We start from the raw sequence: 16668 nt of genomic DNA on the forward strand, positions 1-16668 counted from the left end.
TACCTCCTGGAAGTTCTTTCCAGTCTGCATACTACTTGAGTTCTGCTCTAACCTTGGGTTAATTCCTTATGGAATATGGAAACATTATCGGATACTTCTCAGCTTTACACCATCTGTGCTCCATGATCTCCACTATCCAAAACAGAAAAAAAAAAATGAGACATGGCCTGGAACACACTGTGCAGACCAGACTGACCTCAAACTCACAGAAATCCGCCTACCTCTGCCTCCCAAGTGCGTGCCACTGTAGCTAGCCAAAACGAAAATTCATAATCAAACTGTCTGAGTCTACGTTTAATTTCCTGACTGTTAGGTAAGGAACATGGAGTATTCACAATATTACAAAGATAATATTTTGATTATGTATGGAGAAACCAGTTTTTAGCATAGCAGTTACTTCCGGCCAGGCTTGGGCAAGTTGATGTTAATATTACCTGTCATGTTATTGAGACCTTTTTTTCACCATGCATTTACCCAAGAGTCTGCCAGCACCTCTCTAATGGACTCTGGATGAATACTTCTAATTTAATTGTTAGAAAAAGCAGGTTTGGACTGGCTCTGAAGATTTCATTGTTTTTCCGAAAGTTTTATCCTATGGTGGGCTCTTCCCTTGACTTTATCTCTCTTCCATCATGGATGTCCTTTTTAAGAAGCCTTGTCTACTGCTCTGTTATTTATCTAACAAGATTTTAGTCCAAAGAAAACGTTCACTGGAGATAAGCAAAATCACAGTGCCAAAGATCTCAGGGAGCTGTCTTTCGGACCACCGTTTGCATTAATGATTTTCACTGCAGTAAGTTTTCTCCCTTAGAATATCTGTGATGAAATGCCATTCAGCTCATTCCCTCTCCTCTCAGACACACAAGTCCTGAGGGGCATTATGTCTGTGCCCATGTTTCTGTTTGAGGAGAGTGCTTCTCATACACATACCCAAGACCGATCAACCATGAAGATTTTCTCCCCCTTTTGACAGTTATTAGAGCTTGAAATAGAAGAAAAGAATCTGAACCGAATGCCTCATACATGGAGTCAGAGAGCTTTCTCCTCTCTTTCTCTCATTTTTGCATGCAAAACTCTCTGTGTGAACTCTCCCAGACTTAAAATAGCTTGCACGGCATGGACAGCCAGAAAAACAAATCCATAGCAGGCAGACAGCAGTGACTTGCCTCTGAAGGTGTGCCTGTACATTAACATAAGACGCATGGACAGATACCCTTCACATGTATGGATTCTAATTATTTCCCTTTTAAACTTTATTTTTTGTCACCATGTAGTTGGTCATTACTGTTTTAATGCTTGGGCTATACCCCCATAAGTAGTTACCTTCACTAGAATTTTGCCTTTCAGACTCTGAGGACTTGGAAGCTGCCTGTACTCTCCTGTGTCTACAGATGACAGGTCCAGTTTGTCCTGGAATATTCCTTTCAGGTACTGAGCAATCTTCCTCTGCTGCTGAATGCTGCAGTGGTTCTCAATGGACAGTATGACCGGGAACCTGAGGAAACAGCAATAATGCCAAGGGCGTTCAGTTGCGCCAGCTCACGGGGATCTCGGAAGCCTGGAAATAGAAACTGTACTCATTGCATTCTTAAATTCTCAGGAACTGAAAGGAAAATGCTGGTAATAATGATTAAAGTGATGCTAAAAGGAGAAAGAGGAAGCATGCACTGAAGAAAAAGCTCCTCAAAGCAAATCTACTTTGCCAGGCATGTTGTTGCAGGATGACTTAGTTTAGTATCAAGCAATAAGTGAGGAATGTAATATGTGTGTGTGTGAGAGTGTGTGAGTGTGTGAAAGAAAATCCATGATATCATTTTTTTTCATATTTATTCACAAGTGTAAACACATCAAAGAGACTGCTGCTTATCATAAAAAGCCAGTTGTTTACTCTGAAAACATTCTGGTCCCAGCTTGAGAATGAAGGGAAAAAAAATAGTGTGATGCAGGGTTGTTTTAGTATCATTAAGTGTAAGAAGTGTCACGCCTCCCCCAAGTTATTTTTATAAAACTGAACACCAGCTTTCAGTTAAAAAAAAAAAAAGAAAAAAAAGAAAAGCTGTCTCAATGAGATGGGTCAGCCTCAGCCAGTAAAGGCAGCTGCTGCCAGGCCTAATGACCTGGACCTGATCCCTGGCATCCACATGTGGATGCAGAGAAGAGACTCCTGCTGGTTGCCCTCTAACACCCACATGTGCAGTGTAGCGTGTGAATAGACCCCCACCTACCCACACTCATAAATGTCAAAAACAAAAAACAAAAAAAACCCAACAACTATCCACTCTATAGCAACACCCAAGTTTCAGTAGAGAAAATATAAGGTGGTTCCCAAAACCGACCTCATGCTGAGAGGTTAGCAGTCAAAGCATGAAACAACCACCAAACCAAACCAAAAAAAAAAAAAAAAAAAAAAAAAAAAAACCAAGTCTTTCATGTATCTTTAGAAATAATATGTGAACTCTTCTTTCAAAATACACAAACCAATATTTGAATTACCTAATACGTTAGTGTAAAGGGAAAGAAAAAAGATTTCTTTGAGTAAGCACACGCTCCACAAGATGGCCCATGACCTCTTGAAATTAAATTCTGTGTGAACTGCAACACTCGATGCTGAGGTCACAGACAGGTGCCTTCTACCGACGATGGATGGTGACTTGTCTTTCTGACTGTGGTCTGCCGGCTGGTTGGTCCTCACATGGGTTTATCCAAGTGTGTTGTGAAGAGAAATCAACAAGCAAGTGATCCTGAGATGCAGTGCAACCATGTAGGTTTCAACAAAATAATTTCAAGTTCTCAACTCCCGTATAAAGAGTTTATGAGTGTCTAGTATTACCAAGCAGAAGGCTGTTTTCAACAGGAAGGGATTTTGAGCCTCATTCCAAGAAACATTGGTCAATATCTGAAAACCTCTTTTGGTGGGCACAGTTTAGGGATGCTGCTCACAACTGGTGAGTGGAAGGTGGAGACGCTACTAAATGCCCTACAATACATAAGATGGCTCCCCACCACATATGATCTTGCCCCCAAATGCTCACAGTGCCAAATTAAAAAAAAGCCTTGCTAAAAAAGGAGACATTAAAAATAGGAGGAAAATAAAAGGGCCAAAGTTTGTTAAAGTCCTAAACAAGAATATATTATTCTCATGAAAAGTGTTTCCTATTTTAAAGATGTATTTACCCTTATTTTATGTGTACGAATGTTTCGCCTGAATGCAGGTGCACTCTTACTGCCCATCAAGGCAAGAAGAGAGTGTCAGACGCCATTGAACTGGAGTTAAGATTGGCTGTGAGCCAAATGATGTAGGTTCTGGGAACCAAACCCAGGGCCCTTGCAGGAGCAACAGGTGCTCTTAAGCACAGAGCAATCTCTCAATCCCCTATAGCACATTTCTTCTAATGGTACTTAAACATGAGGTCAATATCGCAGGTACCAGGTGATCCTCTAGGGTATGGGGTGGCACTATTTAATACAATGAGAATACCGACAAGAGTCATAAAAATCAGGGTTTGGAAGGCTAAATTTAGCACTAAATACTTCCACGAAAAGATGCCAGAAACTAAATTTGTTATGCAGAAAGAATAGCATTTCAACCTTATGCTTAATTAATAAGACCAAATACTAGAAATTTTAAAGGCTACCACTTTCTAAAACAATTTACGCAGTCAAAATTTTAGTTTGCTTCTTTAATTTAAAAATCCTTTCTTTTATACTTAGTATATTTATGGAACTTGCTAAGTAGACAATTCCACATTTTCAATAAGTTAACCATCTCATATCTATATAAGAAGGCAAGTTACCAACCTTTTTATCATGTTGTTATATGTTATGACAGATATATGTTCAGACAGCTAAGTATCAAAAGAGTATCATCAGCTGTGGGTCAAGATATGCTCCCCAGCAGGGCAGTAATTGAATAATTTTGTTGTATAAAAATCAAGCAGGTGATTCACGTGGTGGGAGGGGCATTTGGGGGAGATACTAGTACACATTCGGTTGGGAATTATAAAAGCTTCAGGCTTGTTGGAGAAGGTAGAAGCAGAAGATGGTCCTTACTAGCAGATGTAAGGTCTCTGCAGAACAATGCCTGAAGAGGATGATACTGGAAGAGAGGGGAGAAGCCACACATGAAGGACATGAAGACAACCTGAGTGATGTAGATGCTTTAGAAAGAACACTAGGGCAAGAATTACAGCGCCATTTGTGTTTCAGAAAGAAAGCATAGCATCAGTACAGAGTATGAGCCAAAGGGGAAATGAGAATTAAGAGAATGTAGTGAAGTCAAAGAAAGGATAAATCCACGTGTTGGATGTCTCATGTATCCTGAAGTGTTTAACGTTCAGCATTTTATCATACTATGATTCAGTGTCATAAATAAAATGATGCAGCTTCATAAAACCATTATTGGGTGGGAGAGATGGCTCAGCAGAAAAGAGCCCTGGGTGCTTTCCCAAAGGACTAGGGTTCAATTCTTAACACCTACACAGAAGCTAAGAATTGTCTATTAATAGTTACAATCCCAAGGGATCTCTAGCCCTTTTTTGACCTCCACAGTCACTTCATGAACATAGCACGCATAGATATACATTCAGGTAAAACACTCATATACATAAAAATAAAATCTCTCAAGATTACAAACTATTATGTGTAATAGCTTGTTTCCAAGCTTTATGAGTTTATATATTTAAAAGTCATTCTTTGTAGAGACATTTTCAAGGAGACAGGATGAGAGATAATGAGATTAAGAAATGAGTAGGTTACAAGAATCTATAAACTTGGAAGCCATAGTACTTATTCCCAGTCGTTACTGGGAGCTAGAAGAGAACCAGGGCAGTAGGAATGAAGCTGGAGGGTGTAAGGAAGGGGTGGAGCTCCTGGGCTAGGGGTAGCCTCGAGGTGAGGGGTGGCATTTGGCTCCCAGGTGTTTCTGTACTTACTCATTCTTCACAAATGCATGCTTGTTGATGGTCTCCACAACATCTCTGAAGAGAATTTTTGAAGTGAGAGTATAACCATGGTGGACTACTGGCTCTCCATCTGGGCCATCCCAACAGTCAACTACCAAAAACAGAAGTTTACATTAACAACATAAGATGTCTGGAGATTCTTAATATCTCTGGAAGTACCAGAAACATTTGTGATGATTAGTAGACCTTATACATACTATAATTTTGACAAAGAAGTAAAGACAGAGAATTGAACATTCTGACATTCTTTATGAGAATAAAGAGAGATGATAAAGGGTTTGGAGTGTTTTTTTTTTTGAGTACTTATAGTTTACAAAAATATCATGCTCACAAGTAGATCAACAGGTATCAAAGTTTCTCTTGGGAATTTATCAAAATTGAATCACATATACCTAAGAATATGATCTTTAAAGTTTTTTCTTTATTAGCTAAAATGAGCTGAACTTCTCCATATAAATCTTGTCTGCAGGTCGCTTTTGGCTCAGTAACAGATACCAGTTCTGCTTGAGACTGCTTTGAGGCCATAAAACTGCAATATCTCCATTAACTAAGGTCTCTGGCTAATGGTTAGTCAGTCTACAGATTTCAGACTTGCTCACCCCACCACTGTGTGAGCTGGCACTAGACTCACAGAGATCTGCCTGCCTCTGCTTCAAGGTTTAAAGCAAGGCACCATCATTCCCAGCCTGAAGTGGAAGTTTCTAAAATCTCGTGACATGGCAGCTGTAGTGATCTCTTAGCATAAGACCTTCCTTACAAGTTAGTGATATTGCTGGTGTTAACAAATATTCCGCACTTTCAGTTGTACAGAAGTATGGATGTATAATTCTATTTAGTTGGTAGTGATAATAAATAATGGTGTTACTGGTTCATACTCTACTGCACAATGCTTTTACTTTTTAATCATTATCTCAGACTGTATATTTTAAATTTATAAAAATATTTATTAGAAAACAATAGGTTCTTTTCCACAGACAACAGTTTCATGAAGATCACGATTCTTGTGTCTCTTGATCATATTAAGAAGCAGACTAATCCACACCTCTTAGGTTTGTGCAAGCACACTCTGGTATTTGGTAAAATTGCCTTACACATTTGCTAGAATGTATCACTACCATCAGGCAGTGCATCACTGTGTGCAATTTCAACTCATCTTGCCTAAAGCAGAAATGAAATAGCAGATAATATGTTAATATCTTCAAATAAACAATGCAAAATTTAAAAGGCACATCAGTACATGATTTGTTCTTCACACCAGCATATTTAGTGTCATCAGTCATGAAACAGTATTCCTCTGCTAATATTTAAAATAGGCAGACTATCCACAGTTGATGTAGGTAGTTTCTAATACTTTGTGTCTAAACTCATCAGGTTTCTAGATTGAAAATAACAACACACCAGAAGAGCACTGAGGTTCGGACAGCCAGATTCAAGGCAAGTTTCATGTAAAAGCTAACAATGTGCTGGTGATATTGGCAAAATAGAAATACTCTAACAAATCTAATAAGACACAAACAAGCCAGAGGCCACAGGGACTGTTTTTCAACCATATCACACAGTAAAGGCCCCCAGGACTCTGACAAAGTGTTTGTCAGAGTCAAAATCATTCTGAAGGCCAAGTGGCTAGTCCAAGAACTTTTGCAGTAAGGGAATGTACAACGTTCCATCATGGTGGCTTTCAGGGAAAACAGAGCATTATAGTCAGTCCATAATAACAAAAATGTCCTCTATCATTAAGCGACTTAGGCTGGAAAGCAAGTGAATGAATGAAAGAACACAATCTGTTTGATTTTCCAGCAAACCCACCTAACCATAGTGACTTGTCAGACTCCCCCAAGACACCAAACATATCCTGAAGGAGACTATAACACAGCTCAAATAACAGAGATAGAAAAACACATCATTGAAGTAGAAGCTTGGAAGGAGATAGATCCCAAAGTCACAATATCACGTAAAACAGTCTGTATATACATTGTTCTCCATTTTAAACCTTCATCCTCAGAAAAGCTGTTTAAGAAAGCATCTGTAGATCTAACCCTCTCTATCTGTGACCTGTTAGACTCCATAGGACTGATGTTCTCTAGGCCAGGTGCAGGTGTTTAAGAATAAAGCCATCTTCATCCAAGTCTTCTTGGGACATAGAGACTCAGGTGTGTCCATGTCCAAATTGCAGATATGAATTAAGAAATTCATTTTACATGACTCAAAGAAATTGTTGGGAAACTCTAAGGCATCATGTGACCAAATTTAAGCCTTTAGAAACAAGTAAATGTTAGAGTGCTAGGCTTAATCATGAACAAAGCAAGTACTTGCTTTTAAAGCTAACCTCCCTCTATTCAGTACTAGGCTTCCACTGTGTCTAGTCATTCTCCTGTGATCTGCTAGTCTTTATTTAGCCTTACATAGATAGACTGTTCAGAAATAGTTCCAGTTTCTTGGAGAATACTAGATCAACAGGGCTTGAATCTCCAGCTTGCAAGCTATAGTAACTTCAGTCATTTACCTAAATCTGTGTTGAAGTTTCCTCTTAGTAACTTATCCCATACCTCCTGGTGCTTGAGGGCTTAAATGAGAACAGAGCTTGTCCACAACATCGAAGTAGAACCTGCTTTTCTTTCCACAGTTCACTAAAGTTCAAGGTGACAACCAAAGCTTCCAATATGAAAATGATTAAGTACAAAGCCAGTCAAGCTTGCCAAGTAAGTATGAATAGCTCCTTAGCAAAAACTTTCCAGAAAGGTAGTGGCCATTTACTATTCAGTTACAGTTTTAAGAAGACTTTAAAGTCAAATTCCAGGAGACACATTTACTGACAGAAGCTAGTGGAGAAAGACTTGGAAACGCAAAACTGTACCATGAAGCCCACTGTGGCTTGCAGTATACTGTCATGGCTGAGGCAGAAAGATTGCAATGAGTCTAAGGCAGTCTAAGTGAGTTCTTGAACAGTCTGGGCTACAGTGGAAGACCCTACCTCAAAACACACAAACAAAAAGGCAGTGAATAAAACAACAATATCCTGTGCTAGGGACCTACATATTCTCAGATTTTATGAATATCTGGGCCACAGGTGGCCTTTAGTCTTGAAAGATCAGTTTGATGATTACCAAACAGAAAGAAGGTAAAGAGAAAATCCATATCTCTCCCATCTTTGGCACAGTGTCTAAAGGCTCCTATTCATCTGAAAGTGCTAATACAACAACCATGCATCTCTTTACATAAACTGTCTTACTGAGATAACCTTTTGTTTTCATATTCAGCCAGAGCTGGAAGATTAGACATTTTGGTTCAATATATAAAGTCAAGAATGGGAACAGTCAGATTCAAATAGTGTCTTTTAAATGAGAATTTAAATGCCTCCTGCCTACCCATAAGCTCATGAGTATTGGTACATCTTTTGGTGGAACTGTTTGGGAAGGATTAAGAGGTGTAGCCTTGTTTGAAGAGGTGAGTCACTGGGCGTTGGGGATGGGCTTTGAGATTTCAAAATTTCATTCAACTCCTAGTTGGCACCACTCTGTCTGGTGATTTGTGTCAAGATGGAAGCTCACAGCTACTGCACTCAAATATCATGCCTTCCTGTCTACCTTCTTCCATGTTCTCTAAAATGATGGTCATGGACTCTAACTAAACCTCTGAAAATATAAGTCCTAATAAATTCCTCATTCTGTAAGTTGGCTCAATTTTGGTGTTGTAAGCAGAGTCCAGATGTTGTACAAATAAGCAAAAGAAGAGAGGCTTAGATCCAAGAGACAGGAAAGGTAAGAGTAACAGTACAAAGGAAGGCAGTGGCAGGCTGTAATGGCATCTAGAGTAGACAATCACTTTGTGAATCCACAGAATACCACTCTTGGCATCCAAAGAAATGTTGGCATTTAAGTGAGAGGTCACTCTCAGTGTGACTTCAGTGAGGCTAGGTGTCCAGGGCATGTCTGTACACATCAAATCTGAAAATTTTTTGAGTGTTAAGTGGTCAAGAGGCTGAATAATAGCCAAGAGGAGAATGCCACCTCATGACCTGTTACTTAGAATGTTTCTTCCATGTTAGTACTTTGAGCATCTTTAGCATTCAGTTATTAAGCCATATGACTTAAGTCATTATTATTAATAGGTAGTCTTGCAACCACTGCAAAAATATTGTTATACAATAAAATATAAATCTACAGAACCATTTTGAAGATTGCTATTTTATATAGTTGGTTTACTTTTTAAAGATTTCTTTATACATATACATATATGTGTGTGTCTATGTGTGTCTGTGTATATGTATGTGTGTGTGTGTGTTTTGCCTGCACATATATCTGTGTACCACATGTGTATATGGTGCCCATGGAGCCAGAAGAGGGTATTAGAACCTTGGGAATTAGATTTGCATAAGGTTGTGAGTTACTATGTAGGTGTTGAGAACTGAAGCCCGGCCTTGCTGTAACCGATCTTCACTGTTCCTATATCAAAGTAGTTCAGTTTTCTAGGAACATAGGTGGAGCTAGGTATACAGATTTGCACCACTAAAGATCATTTGTAAATTAGTTACACCCTCCCTAACTTATCAGCTCCCATTCCCTGATGATATTTTCAGTAATTTGTTGATCTTCTTTGGCTCCCCAAATAATCTCCACCTGCTATACACAGGAGAGGGTGGTGGCCTCTCCTACATCCCTCAGAACATAAAAATCATCAGGCATGAATTTTTTCACAAGCTCATATACTCTTCCTCTCATTGAGGACAACCAATATCATTTTTCTCTCTCTCAAGTATCACCCCCAATGCCACACACATATCTACAGTATCAAATATCATAAGGAAGATATTCAGCTATTAGCCCACCAGTTTGCCTGCCCATACTTGATTTTAACTACCCATACCCATAGGGATTTATGACTCCTTTTTCTGTTCTGGATCATTCTATTTAGTTCAGATATTGTTATCTGAATGACACAGAAAGACATGGGTTTATATGTTGCAGCGTCACTCTCAACTCAGCAGATAGGAAACTGTCCTCATTTCTGCTCTTCTCTTCAGATTTCCATTACCATAGAACAGTACCATCGTCCACTCCTGGCTTCTCCATGTCTTTTAGTAAGCTCTAATAGACTTACTTCCTCATGGTTTAGTCACTGTTTTTAAGGTACAAGAGATTGAATCGAGAACCTGATGCACAGACTCATCAATCCCTTCTTGCATTTTTATGTCGAACAGGATTTCACTGGTTCATCCTACCTGGCCTTGCACTGGAGACCTTTTAACCTCAGTCTCCCAAGTAACTGTGTTAGGGGCTTATATAAGCGGGACAGGCTAGTCCAATATTTTTAATTCTTCCTTTAAGTAATAACAGCGTCCCACCAGTCTCCTAAAACAGTTCCCACTTCCCCTCTTCCTCTACAAGGAGACATTGTGTGTGAGTGGGTCAAGCTATACCTGCACAGAAAGTGCTGTCTTATCTATAAGCTGAGCACTACACTTACACATTTAAAAACCTTTTCTCTGCTTCCTGCTCTGTGGAGACACAAGCAAGCAACCTCATGTTCCTGACACTACAGCCTTGAGCTGCTCACACTGTGACCCACCATGACGGGCTTGCATCCTCACACCTCAGAGCTGGTGAGATAAATTCCTCCTCATTTATGTTGCTTCTCGCCAAATATTTGGTCAGAGTGCTGAGAAAAGGTGCCCATTACAGAAAAGTGGTACCATGAAGTGCACTCACTGGTGTGATACACCTTGACCATGTGACTCTGAGGCCCTGGGACCACTGTGTGGAAAGAACCTCTGTGTGTGGAACGAATGTGGAAGTGTTCACAGGGGCTGTGTAAGAGAGAAGCTCTAGAATGTTGCTAATAGGCTGTTTTGGTATAGTTATGCAAGTCCGGGAAGCCAACAGAAAGATGGATAGTGGAAAACAAGAACTCTATTAGGAGCTATTCCCAGTATATGCTGGCAAGGAATATGCCTGTGTCCTAAAACTTAAATGAAACTGTACCCAAAAATAATGGATTAATTGATTTGGCAAAGAAAATCTGAAGATGCAACACTAAGGATGTGTCATACTTATTATTGTCCTTTATATTTATCCAGATTTACAGTGAGATGCAACAGAAAGTGGAGCACAAAGATATGGAAAAAATGCCTCTCAATGAGAGAGAAAGAAACAGCTTAAACAAAACGGTGAAGGATGAGCACAGGGCAGGCAAGGACAAACTGGCCATAATTATTAAGGAAGTCAGGGCCTCTCGGCTGAGGTACAGCTTAAATGATACAGCACATAACTATCACATTGAGGTTCTGGGCTCAAACCCCTGCAATGAGGGGAGGGGCATTCAGGAAAAACCAGAGCTTTGCACTAGACAGTAACAGGTGATATGAGGACAAGACACCGAGACATCCAAAGCTCCAGAGTGAAACATATGGAAATTCACTTGAAAACCTTTTGTTTGACATGAGAGTTTCTTTAAAAAAAAAAAAAAAAAAAAAGCCTGAGGACATCCTGCTTGAGCCAGGATGATGAAGGAAGTCTTTTCTCAGGCTCAGCCACAGAAGGACACAGAGGCAGCTGAAGCTATGGTCCAACTGCACCAGGCTACACGGCAAGCAATAGCAGAACTTAACATTAGTCACAGCGCTGGTTTTGAAGGAATGCAAGGCTCAAGAGTAAGGAGTTGTGGAGACTTGCACCAGAGTTTTAAACATCCTTTGAGGCCTGTAGAATGGTAGGATCCCTAACTGGGGCTTCTGTGAGGGAGCCTAGGTTGCAATGAAGATAGGGGATATTAGAGATACCAGAGATGTAAGGTGTTCACTGGGTAAACTATAGAGGATGATTGAGTAAAACAAGCTCAAGAGAGAAACCACAGATGTTAACAGGCAACAGAGTTTGCAGAAATGACTACTCAGTGTTGCTGAAATCCAGATAAAGCCACCAAGAGCTCCAAATACTGAACAGGGTTTGGTGTTCAACCTGGTGGACTTCAGTCTTGTTTTGGTCAGATGTTTCTGGGCTAGACCCCCATTTCTCCATTTTGGAATGGTTATATTCTCTGTGCCACTGTATTATTTTGGGAATTGACAGGAGTCTCCCAGTTCTGAGATAACTGAGTCTCAGAAGAAACTGAACCATAAATCGTATTGACTATTAAGACCTTGGAGACTAAATGCACTTTCTATTAGGAGGTTAAAATATAGGGAGGTTTAGTTGGAAATGGAGGACTCACTTATGTTGCAGGATTTTCTCTGTCCAATTACATTTTGGCAGCAGGAGGCCTGTGATTGGACAGGGAAAGGGAGACAGAGCTAAGAGTTGCAAAGACAGAAAGCGTGGCAGAGAAAAGGAAAGGAGGATGGAGGCAGACGTGAACCAGCCACAGGTAGTTATGATATCATAAGGTTAGAATAATTGTGATAAAGCTTTTATCATCATCAATTAGCTCTGAGATTATTGTATTGGCCACTTGTAAATTGTGATTTTATTGATATATAAATCTGATTGGTTAACTATAAGCATTAAGAGGTTTGATTTTACCGGTTTACTGGGTATCATGATATCAAACTGTGAGATTGGCAGCTGAATTTCATTACTGGAATGTGGGACCACTGATGGCAGAGAGGGACTGAGGTCCAGGGAAAAGCAAGCCAGACACTGCAGTGAGGGGCAGGGCAGGAGGGAGGCCTAGCTAGAGAGAGTTGCTGGTGGCTAGAGCATGGGAGTGCCGGTCTGGCCTTGCTAGGGAATTGGCCGGATGAGTGAAGCAGGAGCGCAGAGATGGTGGGTTCTCATTTTTTAATATTCCCTACAACACACTTAAACATGGATAACACACTATCCATGAGTGTGGAGCCCAGATGGAATAACAAAGTGGGGAATGAGACAGCCTGCTGCCTAGCTAGTGCTCATCTCTCTCCGATTCCTGGCTGTAGATACAGCATGACTTGCCACCTCATGCCGAACCCCATAGTTGTGCTCTGGTCTCTTCAAGCAGTAAGCCAAAATAATTCTCTCTCTTGGAGCAAAAATTCCTTCACTGGTCCCCCAAATTAAGATTTGAACCTAAAACTACTATGCGTGACCCAACTCTGTTTGATAACTTATAATCTACCCCATGCTCTACTGGCCTATATGAACACTCCTATACCAAGCCTGTACCTCAAGCAATAGAATTTTCATATCACACTAATGGTTTATGTACATACTCCTTGATAATTGGCAAGCTCTTCAAATGCTAATATACCATCTTATTTACATCTCTATCCTCATCACTGGAACTGATTAGCAATTTAATAAATATAGACCATCAAATCTCTTCAAAATAAATAGCTCTGCTAAACTACTTTTGCTGTTTTTTAAAATATCTTTTCAGGAAGGTTATTATTTTTCACAGGGTTTTCTTTTGTTGTTTTTTTTGTTTTGTTTTGTTTTGTTTTTTAGCAATTCAAGGTATGTTTGACAAATATTGACACATTTCTTTGTTCCTCATGACTGAAAAATAAGGAAAGAGAAAGGATAATGACTTTGTAATGGAGAAATATCCTTAATTAGTATAAAAAGAGCTCTCGCTGTTCAAATGGCATATTGACCAATCACAGCTGAGCTTAGAAAAGCTATACTTACCTTCCACGCATCGACAACCCTCTTGTAGCACCCGTGCATACATATCCACTTTGGATTGAGAAAGGAGCTGGTCCCCAGTCAGGTATGTGTTGTGAGATGAAGCAATGTAGTAGTTGCAGAGGGGCTGATCCATGTCTTGGTACACTTCGTGGTGCAAAGGGTTAAAGACATCACAAGCAGGGCTACGCATGAAGTTCGTGAAGCCTTCAAAGGAGAGAGAGAAATGCTTCAGCTTTCACGAGTGTCTATGCAACTGATGGCAACAGAGACAAAATGGTCAAAGAATACTCATAAGCAAATATCGAGACAATGCTTGTGGTGACACCTGGGGCAATGAGAGATCTGCCTAACGACAAATCAAAAAATATGACTTCAGGGAGCAGCCATTTAAATATGTCCTTCAGAAAAATTAACTGACATCTTAAAAAAATGGGTTGGCACGACAAAAGCATTTACTATTAAACTCCAGCTATGCTTACAGAATTTGCCCTGAGAGGTGATCAGTGTCATATTATAGCCATATTGAACCTTAGTCAACCAGCAGCTAATAGCTTGTTACAATCTCTGAACACCACCACATGATAAAGTCTAAGGCCAAACTTTAAGTACGGCCTAAATTCAGAGGGTGAATAACTAGGAAACTTGTTTTGGAAAACATACTGCCAATGATTTTCACATAAATAACTTTATAATAAAGCTTTGTTTGTGTAGAAATGGACAGTTGTTCTATAAGCTTTTCTTAAAGCCCGAGTAGAAGAGGCAGCCATCATCATGGAATTTACAAAAGCAAATATAAGTGACCAGACAGTGGTCATTATTATGACAGGTTGTGTCAACTCTTTGAGACTCATTTGGTAAGATCCAATCAGTAAATGTCCTCTGAGTCTTCATAGTTTCTTCCTGGTGACCTTTATGTTTATAACGAGAGACCACATTTAACTGCATCTTTGGGGGAAGCCTCAAGAAAAATATTCATATCTAAGCACAGTCTTAAGAGGCCCAAGTTAGTTTGTCTTCTGTTTTTAAAATAGTTTTAATGATAGAAAATTTTAACTTATTCCTTTTCCTTTTAATTCTCTTTCACCCCAGTAAATAAGTACTTGGCATTAAAGATTCCTTATCAAGCCAGGTATGGTGGTATGAGCCTGATTGCTACACGCATGCTCGCGCGCGCACGCATACACACACACACACACACACACACACACACACACACACACACAGATGCATGACGGAGCAGGGGAATTCCAGAAACTAACAGTCAACTGTGGTTTTACATGTTCTTGGGGAAAGTTGTGTTTCCCTGAAGTCTTCAGTTAAAATGATCTGTTCTGCTTGAGAAACCCTATAGCCTAATTTATTTCTCTACATATTTTAAAGGCATACAGCTTATACGCACAGTTATATTTATACCATGTTTGATATATAAATCCTAGGGGCTAGCTTTTTAGACCATAATGATAAGTAAATTATTTAATTTCTTTTGATCTTACTTTCCTTAGCTACTAAATGAGGTGGTAATATTGACAAGAATTCCGTTTCTAACAGTTTCTAAAATTCTACCAGTTGGGAAAAACAAACCAATTCCCAGCATTTTGTTTTTGTTTTTGTTTTTGTCTTTTTTTAATGTTAATTTTCAAGTCACTACTTTTGTAGATTATTTGTTTGGGGCCTAAATTTTCCCCCTGCAATCACCAGTACATGACAACTTCCAAAAAAAATTATCCATTTGAGCAAAGTCCAAATATTTCTTGGCATTCATCACACACAATGGCAGCTTAAGGGGTACTGCAAAAACAAGAGGAAAACAAAAGCAGAGATCTGCTTTGCAGAAACATATATGCTTTCTGGGCTTCTACAAGTATTTCCCAACTTTGCTTCCTAAGAACTGTAATAAAATTTAATGTGGCAGATAGGAGAGAGAGAGAGAGTAGGGCCACTGGTTACCTTCTATACCGAGGACATTTCTCACTTTGTTTTCTTCAGAAACTTCAAACTTCTTTATGATGTCGAGACAATAGTCCAGTGTCACATTACTCATCTAAAGAAAGCAGAATTGAAAGAAAGCACCTGAAACATCATGAGCCATGGCCCTCTATACTGCAGCAAGATGTGCTGACCAGTATCCCCTGCTTCGTGGTTCAGGGCACTTCAGGAAGCACTGGCTGGAGTCTTCAGGCTCCTTTTTCCTTTTACCATTGGAGGATGGTTATGATCTTCCCCTGCCTAGGCACCCGGCAGCTTTAGTTAGTGAACACACCCCTTCAACTCTAAGATGAATGCACTCCGTGAAGGAATAGAAGAAAATAAATGAAAAACCATTGTCCAAACCCACTCGCAATGTAGAAGCTATCTGCCAAATAAGCGATTTTTACATAAAACACTAAAGTATGATAATCACAAATAGACGTAGAAAGAAAAACATGGTTCATCAAAATAGGATGTTTTCTAAGTAGATTCAGCTACATGGGCATTCTTGAAGAGCTTTCCACTGAGTAGTCTGCTACGAAGATTCAGGACCACAAAAATGAGGAAAAAAAATGAACCAAGAAAAGATGGTTGAGAAGTGAGCATAACAAAGGACCGAGCAACTATGTGGCTTTTGTTCAGATCAACCTGTTGACAGACACCGGGTGACTACAAAAGCCACTCCCTTGGGCATGGCTACCAGATAGGGCAATACTGAGGGGCAGGGAATGCTTTAGGGGAACCTTTCTGTAGCACCAACAAGGCAGAACATGCTCTTATCACTGCCAGCCTCAAGGTTGCTGCATGCATATATACACAATAAGGGAAAGCAAACTCTTTAGAAATAGTTTCTTTAAATAGCAACATAAAGAATAAGGGCAGCCTTGGGACTGTAGCTCTATGGTAGACAGAGCACTTGCCTAACATTCAAAAATCGGTGATCCCCAGAACCTCCAAAAAGAAAAAGTGACACTTTTATTATTTTTTTAGATATTTTCTTTATTTACATGTCATATGATTTCTCCTTTCCCACTTTCTCCTCCAAAAGAAAAACCCAAAAAAACAAAAAACAAGAACAAACCCCTGTTGCCTCCCCCTTCCCCCTGCTTGCCACCCCACCCTCTCCCACTTATTGGCCC

General features: G+C 39.7%; 1 protein-coding gene across 16 annotated transcripts in view; it reads right to left on the minus strand.

Annotated features, from left to right (window-relative positions):
- Plch1 (phospholipase C eta 1) overlaps window positions 1–16668 on the minus strand; it is a 216213-nt gene that overhangs the window by 46321 nt on the left and 153224 nt on the right. For all 16 annotated transcript variants that reach the window (XM_031373987.1, XM_031373993.1, XM_031373989.1 and 13 more), the window contains 4 exons: window positions 15509–15602; window positions 13562–13765; window positions 4932–5052; window positions 1324–1495 (listed from right to left, as the gene is read on the minus strand). In XM_031373987.1, coding sequence (XP_031229847.1) covers window positions 1324–1495; window positions 4932–5052; window positions 13562–13765; window positions 15509–15602 — 591 coding nt within the window. The remainder of the gene's footprint in view (window positions 1–1323; window positions 1496–4931; window positions 5053–13561; window positions 13766–15508; window positions 15603–16668) is intronic.

The sequence above is a fragment of the Mastomys coucha genome, unplaced genomic scaffold (assembly GCF_008632895.1).
Source record: "Mastomys coucha isolate ucsf_1 unplaced genomic scaffold, UCSF_Mcou_1 pScaffold16, whole genome shotgun sequence".
In the NCBI taxonomy this organism is placed as follows: domain Eukaryota; kingdom Metazoa; phylum Chordata; class Mammalia; order Rodentia; family Muridae; genus Mastomys; species Mastomys coucha.